This window comes from Eucyclogobius newberryi, unplaced genomic scaffold (assembly GCF_026437365.1).
Source record: "Eucyclogobius newberryi isolate DKJ021-1_F unplaced genomic scaffold, fEucNew1.0.hap1 SCAF_22, whole genome shotgun sequence".
Classification (NCBI taxonomy): Eukaryota; Metazoa; Chordata; class Actinopteri; order Gobiiformes; family Gobiidae; genus Eucyclogobius; species Eucyclogobius newberryi.
The window spans coordinates 6,507,077-6,519,475 of NW_027315857.1; the positions used below are offsets into that span (position 1 = coordinate 6,507,077).

Here is a 12,399-nt window from a genome sequence, read left to right on the forward strand (position 1 = left end):
TCCATCAACACGACTCAGGCCTGAGCATATGAGCACTTAATATAGCAGCAGTGCGATTGGTGAAATTCATGTGATCCTGTGTGAGGGCGGCGGGTTTATACTTTTACCACCAGGGGGCGTAGTGCCACTGTGGCAATAAAGCAGCGTGTTACTGGTGGAGCTTACTATAATGCTATAGGTGCAACAAAAACGTGATGGTGCATTTTTTTGCTCAGAGAGGTTTGTGTAAATGCTGCAAAAATGTTCGACCACTGCAATCTCAATAGAACCCCCCCCCAAAAAAAACCCAACAGTTTGTATTTGCATATTGAATTTGAATGTTCATGGCCACAACAAACTGAACAAAAATATTAAGAAGCACTGGTTCAATGACAATATAAGGCTGGGGAATAAAGAAAGAGGCATAATATCCCAAGAATAAATTTTAATAATAAACTAATAATAAAAAATATACTAAATATAAACAATAAAAAAATACATAACCAACAAATAAACTAATAAAAAAAACATAACAGAAATAATAAAATAAAACAATTAAGTGGCTTAAAAACATATTTTTTGAAAAGTATTATCTTTATGTATTTTATTTATTAAAATACATAAAGATAATATTTTAAATTTGTATTATTTTTTTATGTCATTTTGTTGCTGTTTGTGTTAAGTTGTGAGAAGCATACATAGCGCCTTTTGCATTCGAGCACACGCCTAACCATATTTACGAGAACGCTGGTCATTTCTGTGTTGCCACAAACCTCTCCGGACCAACTCTTCATATATACATACGCCGCGGTTTTATTCTCGCCGTCCTCTGAAAACAACATCCCGACCGTACCTCATTACGTTATCACAAGCTCCGCGCTCGTATTGTGTTGTGGCAGACTGCAAAAACAATTTAGCCCGGGCACGCAGCATCTTATTTACTTCACTCCCCCCCCCATTTGGTTTCCGGCTACGGCAATGTGTGGCCCTTAAATATTGAATTGGGCCATCTCGGTGTGGCCATAGCAGAGGTGTTATTTTTTTCCTCTGGTAATGAATAGAGTGCATATCTTCTCTCTCTCTTGCTCTTCAGGAATCTAGGGCAGAGGGAGCGGGCGTTCGTGGAGGGCCAGATGAGGGCCTTGGACGAGGGGCTCAGACTCAAACAGCAGCTCATCGAGGAGGGAGTGCTGCTCTGGAGGGAGAAGCAGGTACGGCCCGTAATGACATCCCAGTGCAACAGGACGTCCTGCTCGAGAGTGCGCGCGCGGTCCGGCTACAGCGGCGCGGCTCAATACGTGCGCAGTTTATCTTCTACACTCCAAACCGCTGCATCTGCTGCACGGAAAATGAATGAACAATTGCTCTGCCGGTACTCACGGAAATGATAACCCTGGAATATGAAATACTCGAAAGTGATACTGCAATCAGCTGTAGTGGAATTGGGAAACACAAAAGCTTTATGCAGATGCCTCGACCGGAACATTGAGCAAGTGTTTATGCTCTTAATTTGTTTTGCTTTACTATGTTGAGGTAGTATCTTTAACATAACCTGACACCATTATGAAGGTATGGTTAATAATAATAATGCAATATATATATATATATATATATATATATATATATATATATATATATATATATATATATATATATATATATATGTGTGTATATATATATAATTATAATTATAATCATACATACATACACACATACATACATACATACATACATACATACATACATACAATCAAATTTTAATGTTACATGTATTGTGAGAAAAAAACAATCACGACTATTGAAACTGTGATCAAACAACAGTAGAATATTAAATTTTCTTTCTTTCCCGTGGTCTAACCTGTTTCCATTCCTCAAGGTTGTGAGCAGCTTTACAAATCTGAACTTTCTGAAAGACAAAATAAATGTGAGAAAAACACCTTTACATTTAATTACCTTTTCAGTCTATTTTTGGGCTAGATATTGATTGTCACAATGATTATTTTTGGGTTCTGATGATTATATTGTGACCTGAATAATCACAATGATTGAAAAACCTAATAATCTTGATATCCCTAATATATACATGAATAAAAAGTATAATTTGATAAATTTTACTATCTATAGTTATGAAATACTCAGGTTCAATTCAGGCTTTAAGGTGTTGTACCTTAAGCCAATCTCTTAAAAAGTTCTGTTCGTCTTCAATTGCGCTTTCCTTGACGTTTGAAATAGCGTTACAACTCAGGCATTATTCATCCACGCCGTACTCAGTGGCACTAAACTACTATTGTAGCCACAGCTGCCCTGAGGTCGACCGACATAGGCGAGGCTGCAAGTCTATGTCATCACCGCACATCCTCGCCGCGCTCTGCTGACCTGTTCCTATTGGATATGCCCTGGACACAGTGGTTGTTTCCCCCAGACTGTGGAACAACCGGCCCCTCAACACCAAACCTCATCAAAAACTTACTTTTTTGCTCTGTTTTCATCACTTTTAGCAGCTGTAAAGTGTTATACAAATACATTTGACCTCGACTCACACGCCACATTCATTCTAGACAATGTGGGTAATGTGTGTAATTAGCACTAGAACCACCATCCCAGCACCGACCGGACCCATCACTGCTTAAATTCCAAGAAGTTTATGACAGTTATTGTGCCTTATTTACAAAAATCACATGAATGCACACTGATAAAGCCTTTGTAGAACACTTGTCGGTCCAGCGTACATCTTTCCCTTTTCATTATAACGAGGAAGTCTGTTTTTTTTGTGGACAGTTTAATCCCAAATATAAAGGCAAACATGAAAAATGACAACCTCTGAAGTTTAATTTGTATTCACACATTTTCATACCATGGTTTTCGTAATATAATAGTCAATATTTTTGATTCTGTGACACTAAACAGGCCATTAGCGCTTGTATCATCTAAAAGTATCCCATTAGCTTCTCACCTTGACTACGGTTTCTGCACACAGGGTGTTATTATGTGGCTTTGCGGCTAAATGTCTTGATTAAACCAGAATGTAGGTTAATTTCCCTTTTTCCATTCGCCGCTCTCCATGATTCCGCTTCAAAACGAGCAGCTTGTGTTCTGTGATATTGTTTTGACCAGACACGCTCGCAACACCTGCTGCTCCATGCGTCTTAGCCCACGGAGAATATTCTTCCACCGAGACATCCATCTATCTTCCTTTTGGCAAAAATATAGGAACAGGTGACAGCACTCAAAGAACATAGAGAGGCTTCAGATGATTTGGTACACCATGTGCTGCCAGGACAAGTCGGCGGCGGCACAGCACTTGCGGACGGATACAGTATACCTCATTTATTTGGTGTTTTGGTGATGGAGATGGACAAAAAACTATTAGAAAATGTTGGTCTGCAAAGGCTGTGAAGGTCGTGGTTTGTGAATCATGCTCTGAGTGACGCGGTTGTGCCGTTCCCAGAGATACAGAATCGACTGTGCCATCTGTAGATTAGGTTTCTCGTCAGATTCGGTTTGCCTTGGTTTAAATGTCACCTTGTTGTCAGGATTTGTCTGGCTCTTAAACCCCCGAATATCAAACATTTAGCTGTTCTACTCTTTAAAAGACTGTGCTCTGTGTGCAGAGGTGGGCAGAGCAGCTTAAAAACTGTACTCAAGTGTACTTCAAATAATATTACTCAAGAACAAAGTAATGGTCCAAGAACTTAATAAAGTTAGAGTACTCAGTAGTAATTGTATGTGTAACTCTGGGCATTACATACATATATATTTATTACTATTATCATCATCAACAAAAACATATTTTATTTATACATTTCATGTGACCAGCGCAGACTCAATAAAACTATACAAAACACAGTGAATAAAACGTTTAATCAGAATCAGAAATCGCTTTATTGCCATTGTCGTGAACAGAATTCACAAACTAGGAACTTGCTTTGGCATTAAGCTGCAACATACAACAATGCTACTTACTAATAGTTGCAAAATATATCAGAAAGGTCATGCATAAAATTTAGAATCTATAAATAAAATAAAGAGTTTGTGCAAACAGGTCGGTTTTGATTTTGATTTTGAAACCTGTTAAACTGGCAACAAAACAGATTCCAATGGTCAATGAGTTCCAAAGGGCAGTTGTGCATTAGAGGATCTTAGTTGTCAGTAGTTGTCAGTAGTTCTCAGTAGTTGTCAGTAGTTCTCAGTCGTTGTCTGTAGTTCTCAGTAGTTCTCAGTCGTTCTCAGTAGTTCTCAGTAGTTCTCAGTAGTTCTCAGTAGTTGTCAGTAGTTGTCAGTGGTTGTCTGTAGTTCTCAGTAGTTCTCAGTAGTTCTCAGTCGTTCTCAGTAGTTCTCAGTAGTTCTCAGAAGTTGTCAGTAGTTGTCAGTAGTTATCTGTAGTTCTCTGTAATTCTCTGTAGTTCTCTGTAGTTCTCTGTAGTTCTCAGTAGTTCTCTGTAGTTCTCAGTAGTTCTCAGTAGTTCTCAGTAGTTCTCAGAAGTTGTCAGTAGTTGTCAGTAGTTATCAGTAGTTATCTGTAGTTCTCTGTAATTCTCTGTAGTTCTCTGTAGTTCTCTGTAGTTCTCAGTAGTTCTCAGTAGTTCTCAGTAGTTCTCAGTAGTTCTCAGGGCTGTGTTCCCCAAGCTTGTCAGAAAGGTGGAAATATAAGAGCTAAGGTATTCTAAAAATGAGAAAACTGTAAATAATGAAATAAATGTGGTATCTAGCCGATGGATTACAAATGAGACTGAATTAAATCTGAAGGAGCCGAGCAAGAAACAAAAATGTAGAAATCATTTGATATCGCCAACACAAAGCTTCAGCTAGACTTAGATAAAACCTGCATTTTCTTACCGCTCGGTGGTGCTCCGTGTGCTGCCGGCCGGGTGGTTGTGAGTTTGAATCCCGCTCCAACAATTTTCTGCATGTCTTTCCTTCCCTCTCTCTCTCATCCTCATTTCACTCCACTGTCCTGTCCAATAACGCCTACGAGAACTGAAATGTCTTATGATAAACGATCCCAAACATTCATAATGTTTTTGATGGAAACAGCTTCACCAGTATATTTCATTATAAACACGATTTTCACTTTTGGACTTTATTGGGATGATATTGTGTCGAATGATGGGGGTCCCGTACTTGTCTTTCTGATGAAGGGTCCCTCGCCTCAAAACGTTTGAGGACCGCTGCTCTATATTCCACCAGAAGGAATAAAAGTATAGTGTCAGTCTGAGAAGTACAATTTTTCTAAAAGTTTGCTCTAGTAAATGTATTTGAGTAAATGTAACTGAGCACTACTCATATCTGCTTGTGTGTAATTATGTGTATCATTGTGTCGAATACCAGTTCTTAAACCAAAATACACCTCTTTCTACCCTGACTAGTTTAACATAGTAAAAAAAAGTAAACAACAACAAATGTATAACAAATGTATACAAAAGTGGTTATTTAGCATAGACTTGCAGCAACCCAATTTTCCCAGAGACCCTTCATTTTTCTTAATGTTTTATTGAGTCATTATTCCAAACCAATCACCATACAAAATAGACTTCTGTCTTTTACTTTTTCTCTCACAAATCCCAAATTTCCCTAATCCTTTAAATCCACTACAAATACAGTGTACTTAAATTATTAGTTTGCATAATTCATGTATAAGCTTTGTCTTTCTCCACTTCAGAACTCGGTGTTTTACTTGAATTCTGCACACTGTAAACACTGTTACATTTCTTTATCAGACATTTATTATAGCATATTCTACTGCTTTTTTACAATGCCTAAAGCCAAGCCCAAATGATTTGAGTGTGTGTTTTCCCCCCTTTCCTCTCTCCAATTGCACATTTAGTTTGACAAGCACTTTGCCAAATGAGAAGCTAGAGCCCTGCAGTTTGGCAAAAATTAAATCTTCAATTTTGGCTTTCGGGATCTTTTTGGATGCTGAGTGTTAGTAAGTTATATTTATCGCTTGACTCCGTTCATTACTTAACGCATTACATGGCTTTAAGTGTTCCTGCTGTAGACAGGCGTTTTTCAAAGGAGCGTTGAATTTAATAGAACTTTGATTAACATTGAATTTAGTTAGTTTAAAGAAGAAAGCGGCACATTTTGCGGAGTTCAAGGCCACTTTTTATGTCCCGTTTGATAGATGCGCACTTCACTTTTACTTATATATTGTTTTTATTTATGTTAAAAGACATTGTATGAAAAAGTATTGCTATTACATATATTAGAAGAAGATTACTAGAGCGTAGACCGTGCACGCCTGGCTCAAACTGTGGAGATAAATCTTTTGAATCCACATTGTTCCTTTTGTTTGTCATTTTAGTCATGTACATCTGATAGACCCTTTAAAAGTTTGCGAACAAAAACACAATACATTTTTGAACGGAGCCCAACGTGAAGTAGAACATAATGTGATTTCAATGGAGAAACTCCGATTAAGCACAGAATATCACAAAATATGAAAAATCCAAACGATTTTGGCAAATGAAAACCACTGGGACACATGTGAGTGACAGCAAAGCCTGGTTCAAAGACATTTATAATTGTATTTTACTTTAATTGGCCATTATGATAGCCGCTTAGCAGTTTTAATTTTTTAGGTTTTACTCGCAGAAATGTTGACCTTGCAGTAGTTTTTCATTTTACCTAATACATGACATACTTTACGCAAATGATAATTCGATTTAATAAGTCGAAAATAGAGTTTAAATTGGAATTGTACAGTCAGTGATAGTTTACAATACAGTATACACATTAAACCCAGTCAAAACTCAATGAATATGTATCAAAATAAAAGCATAGAATATCCTTGCACTTAGATACAAGGTTTTCTGTGAGTACCATTTAAAAAACAGAATGTCATATACAAAGCAGCAGTGGTATTTCTCGACTGAAGGCCAACTGAAGGCGCCTCTTCCCCATCTCTCCTTTTTTTGTACGTGTGAGTTTTGATTGGCAGTTCTGGGCTAAAGTGTCACCGTGCCCTCAGCGCCGCCGCCCCCTGCCCCCCCGCCTAACCCTCTGCGCGTTTCCGTTGATACGGCAAGGTTGTGCCCCTGGAGCTCGTCTCGAACAAAACCTCCCGACGTGAACTCCTACTCGGGTGCGGAGCTTAAAGGAGACGGAAGAAACGGGGCACTTTTTTTAAATCAAATTACACAATGAAAGCTGAGGATGGCGGTTCATTGGCTTGAGTAGATATTGGTATTCTCGGGGCTAATTGAAAAGAAAGTGGAATTCAATACAACGCTCTATTCAGGAGGTGTGCAATTATCTTTTTGTGTTGATTGTACTTCCCGACGCCTTTTAACAACGTTGAGAGTGCATCGCGTAGCATTAAAGGTATTTAAATTAGCAGTAAAGGTACTTAAATGTCTTGACCAAGCGTTGGATTTGAACTGTTTACCTGGTCCTTTACTAACTGTGCAAACCTACACATTAAGAACTTTAAATATTGAGGAGTAGTTTCACAAAAGCACAAAATAGTTGAGCAGGTTTGACTAAAACACTGCTTTTTTGGGGGTTGTAATGGTAAAAAGTGGTTTATGATTCATCAATGGTGATGCATGTTGAAGGAAGACTTGAGTTAAAGCTTTACTGTGTAACCTTTTTCAATAAAGATGTTATTACTTCATATAATTGATTAATCGGCCGATGGTGTCTGGATTTATGAGCAGAAGCGACAGGCGTTTAGATAGAGACCCGTCTTCCCGTATTTTGGATGGGGTATTTTAAAACGTGGACGGGCATTTTCGAGTGCAGGCACGGCCATTTTGTTAATAAATCTTAGAAAAAATGGGAATATTATCATTAAATTGGGCCAGAAAGTATTTGACAATAGTCCTCCATTACAGTTGACTGTTTACAAGTTAAAATTTGCATGCTGCACGCTGATTGGTTGATGAAATTTTGTGCTTGGCTCTGATTGGCTGCCGAGCCGTGGGTAGAAGAATGCCGAAGCTACTCGTACCCCCGGACAAAATTATTTAGACGGGGTGTTTTCGAATCCTATCTAAACGCCTGAGAAGCGAGCGGGGGAGTAAATCATTAGTTGAATCTGCATTTTGTTATTTGCTTTTAAAGGACTTTGCGCTCTTTAGGTTTTATCAGTGTGAAAGGGGGATGAGACTGGGGAGGGACAAACAGGAAATTGTCACTTTTTTTTTTTTTACATTTTTTAAAATGTTAGAAAGCTTTTGTTAGTGCCACGCCCCCTTTTAGATTACTACATTTTTCTCCATGGAGACAAGCTGCTGACACCAAGCTGACATGTTTATGTGATTATTTATGGCATGTTTATGTGTTATGGGCAATAAATTCTTAAACTCGATTTTTTAATACCAATGTTGATGCCTTTTAACAATGTTGTTTTTCTTATACTTACCTATTATGTTATACTACTCGCTTGCTGGGTTTTTAATATTTAATATTTGATGTCAAATCCTGGACTTTCATTAATGTGTCTGACATAGTTTGTGACAAGGATGATGTGCATAGGAACTTTCTTCAGGGGGAGGATTAAAAAGGTTTTGACTTCCTACTCTCATTCGAACATACTGAAACTGTATTCCTTAATTATTCTCCATTATGAATTATTATTCAGTTTTCTAACGCCCAAAGTTACAACAGCCCTTTGAGGCAACTGCTGCTAATTATGTATTTTAAAACATTTTATATGTTTGGAAAAATAAAAGTTATCAAAGAAGTTCTGAGATTTCAAGACCGTTCTAAAACTATTCAAGAAATGTCCAACTTTGTCCTATTTATACATTTTTTTGGGATACTTTAAATTTCAGATTACATTTTTGTCCCTGGAATTAGTTTGAATTGAATTAATTTACAGACGCTGCATCGGACTGTTGTGGTAAAGAAGGAGCTGAGCCGAAAGGCAAAGCTCTCGATTTACCAGTCGGTCTACGTTCCTCCCCTCACCTATGGTCATGAGCTTTGGGTAATGACTGAAAGGACAAGATCGCGGATACAAGCGGTCGAAATGAGTTTCCTCCGCCGGGTGGCTGGGCGCTCCCTTAGAGATAGGGTGAGGATCTCGGCCACACGGCGGAAGCTCGGAGTAGAGCCGCTGCTCCTCCAGCTGAGGTGGCTCAGGCATCTGTTCCGGATGCCTCTTGGGCACCTCCCTGGGGAGGTGTTCCGGGCATGTCCCACCGGGAAGAGGCCCCGGGGAAGACCCAGGACACGCTGGAGGGACTATGTCTCTCGGCTGGTCTGGGAAAGCCTCGGGATCCCCCCGGAGGAGTTGGAGCAAGTGTCTTTGGAGAAGGAAGTCTGGGAGTCCCTGCTCAGACTGCTGCCCCGGCGAACCGGCCCCAGATAAAGCGATAGAAGATGGATGGATGGATGAATTAATTTACCTTTGATACTTTTTTTTGTATCAATTAGTATCTGGGTATCAAATTCTTTGACAATGCTACATTGTACCAGCAATAGCCAAGTGGTCATAATGTTATGGCAGATTGGCGTATCATTTACGGAAGTAGGAAAACTGACACAACATGAAACTTCTTGATTGCAAACCGTAACACTCATCCCGCCCCGAACAAATACTTTACCCAAACACTTAGTGTTGTTTTTGTCGTTGATGTGGCAGAAGTTAGTTGACATAAACACCATCTTGTTCTGCCTCAGAATGGAGCCCATAAATCACTGTGGTGCGCTGAAGGTGCCTAAGCGCCCGGCGTGCCCCAGAAAGGTAGCCATCCCTATCGGAACCGAGCAGAATCCATCCTTGCTCCGCAGTCTCACAGGAGGGAGGGGCCGCGAGTACAGACACACACACACACGCACACACACGCACACACGCACGCACACCCACAGACACACACACAGACACGCATCACACACGCACACAGACAATCACGCACACGCACACAGACACACACACGCACGCACGCACACAGGCACTCACACACACACACACGCACGCACACACACAGACAATCACACGCACGCACATTCACACACACACGCACGCACACAGACACTCACAGAAACTCACGCACACACACGCGCACACACACACACATGCAGAGGCACACACACACACAGACAATCACACGCACGCACATTCACACACACACGCACGCACACACACAGACACACACACACAGAAACTCACGCACACACACGCGCACACACAGACACTCACACACACGCGCGCGCACACACACACATGCAGAGGCACACACACACACACACACACACTTGCATGCAGAGGCACAGCAGCACTTTCATATTAATTGCTCTATTACTGAGAGCGATGATAGTTTATGGTCGCCTGTCAAAAGCTGTCGTTTTTGCTATGACAACGGCGCCGCGTGATTTAAATATTATATTGTGCTCGTCTTTTCTTTTAGTAAGTGCGTTTGCCTTTTGGAATAATAATGTGGAAGGAATGATTTGAAAGGAGTGACAGAAAGAGCGAGAGAGAGCACCATTTGTCGTTTTGTATGTGAATTGTTGGAACGGGGGTAACACTGTGCACAGATTACATATAATTTATCAATGTTTGTCAATGTGAGTGACAGGTGACATTGACTGTTCTAGATATGGCAAGCTCTGAGGAAGCGTCTTCATAGGAAACAACAACAAGGTCATTGTGGGAGGTCCTGAGAATATTGGCCTCAGTAAAAGTACTGTAACTCTGATACTGACAGAAAGGATGCTACTTACTGTATGTGCAATAGAATATATACTGTTCATTTCTCTCCAATGCTTTCGATTGTACTTTTTTTGGCATTATTTCACTGAATACTTGCTGTTTACAGATTTATGTCATCCAAACCCAATCAAGCTGCCACTGCGAATTTGAGCTTTCAAAAACATACTCGGAGTTGTGTTTAGCTTCATTCATGCTGTTTACAATCTGGTATTCTCTTTCTCTGAACCTCACAAAAACACTTGGTTTCAAATTTCCCAGATTTGTGACGTCACAGGGCTCCTGAGCTGTTTTTAACTCCACAACTCCTCGGGCAGATTTGTTCTGACCATTTCGGCTGCCAAATCTTTTTTAAGCCTTTATTAGACAGGAGAGGACAGGGTGAAACGGGGGATGAGAGAGAAGGGAAGACATGCAGCAAAGCGTCAGAGTCGGCACCCGAACTCACGACTGCGGCCGGCTGCACATGGAGCCTGGCCTCGCTCGACCACCAGGCAGCGCCGTCAAATCTTTTCAATCACAACTGCGCGCCCGCATTAGCATCACAGGGCTAACTAGCTTCTTTTTTTCTCCCCACGGCTCTCGTCTCTGCTCCCGGTAGATCGATCGCTAGCCCAAACCCCTAATGAGAGCTCACCTTACTGTTTGAAAGTAACGTGCGGAAACTTGAGCCGCCCAATCGACGGCAGGTACCCGAGCGCGTGTGCTACGTGAGTCAACATCGCACGTTTTATATGCATTCCAGGCACAATTGCGAGAGCTGCAGCAGGTCGCGGATGACCTGCAGATGAAATTAGAAGATCACAGGAGGAAGAAGCACGAGGCCGAGCAAACGCTGAAGGCTCTGCAGTCCGGCGACATCGGTAAGTCTTCGACCCGACAAGACACACTCCACACACAACCGCCGACCCCCTTTATGCGACTCCCACTGTTTCGCTGATCCCGTTAGGTCACCCACGTCGCTACCACAGGGCACCGCTCATTTCATTTCTCCGAAGTAGTAGTAATTGACTTCAGCGCCTCGGGTCAGAGGGACGAAATGACGAACGGCACGACAGCGGACACAGCTGGAAGGGTTAAATACACGTGCCTGTGAATTTAATTGACCGGGAGCTGAACAACGGGCGTTTTCCAGGTCTCGCTTCTCTCCCTTCTCCCCTTCCCCGCAGTCAAAGTTGTGACTCACAGGAAAATTCCCTTATCGCCCCGAGCATGCAGCGCTTTGGCATTTAAGTGACGTTCAAACTCTCAAATGTGGATGTACAGAAGGTTGTGCGGGAGGATAAGGCGGCGGCACAATCGTTTCTCGTACAGCGGGCGGGGAGGATTTAGTAAATGAAACATGCAATATGCAACTTTTTGGAGTGAAATGACATGCATGGGCCGCTCGGTATTACCTATATGCAAATTGCTCCTGATGTCGGAGGCTTTGAGCGTTGCCAGGCACAACCACTCGACTCCATATCCATAGTTTGAAATCTTAAGTTTTTTTGTGCATAGCTGTTGTGACAATAGTTCATTTAGATCATTTAAGTTAAAGTATCGTATGGTAAAATCAAGTACACCCTAACCTTTACCTTAAGATGTCAAAACATCTTACATAAATGTTGTTTATCGTGTGTTTGTGCCAAGGCTAGTAAAAGGCCTGTACCGGTAGTTTATTATTGATCAGATTCTCCCCTTATTCTGCATATTTTGTAAAATAGTTTGGATCTACGAGTGGTATATTGTCAACAATAAATTTCTCTATCATTTGGGATCAC

The 12,399-nt window shown here is 41.0% G+C and overlaps 1 protein-coding gene across 2 annotated transcripts in view; it reads left to right on the plus strand.

The window, feature by feature from the left end:
• LOC140371834 (glucosidase 2 subunit beta-like) overlaps positions 1-12,399 on the plus strand; it is a 210,895-nt gene that overhangs the window by 7,004 nt on the left and 191,492 nt on the right. For both annotated transcript variants that reach the window (XM_072459045.1, XM_072459046.1), the window contains exons 5-6: positions 1,073-1,190; positions 11,382-11,499. In XM_072459045.1, coding sequence (XP_072315146.1) covers positions 1,073-1,190; positions 11,382-11,499 — 236 coding nt within the window. The remainder of the gene's footprint in view (positions 1-1,072; positions 1,191-11,381; positions 11,500-12,399) is intronic.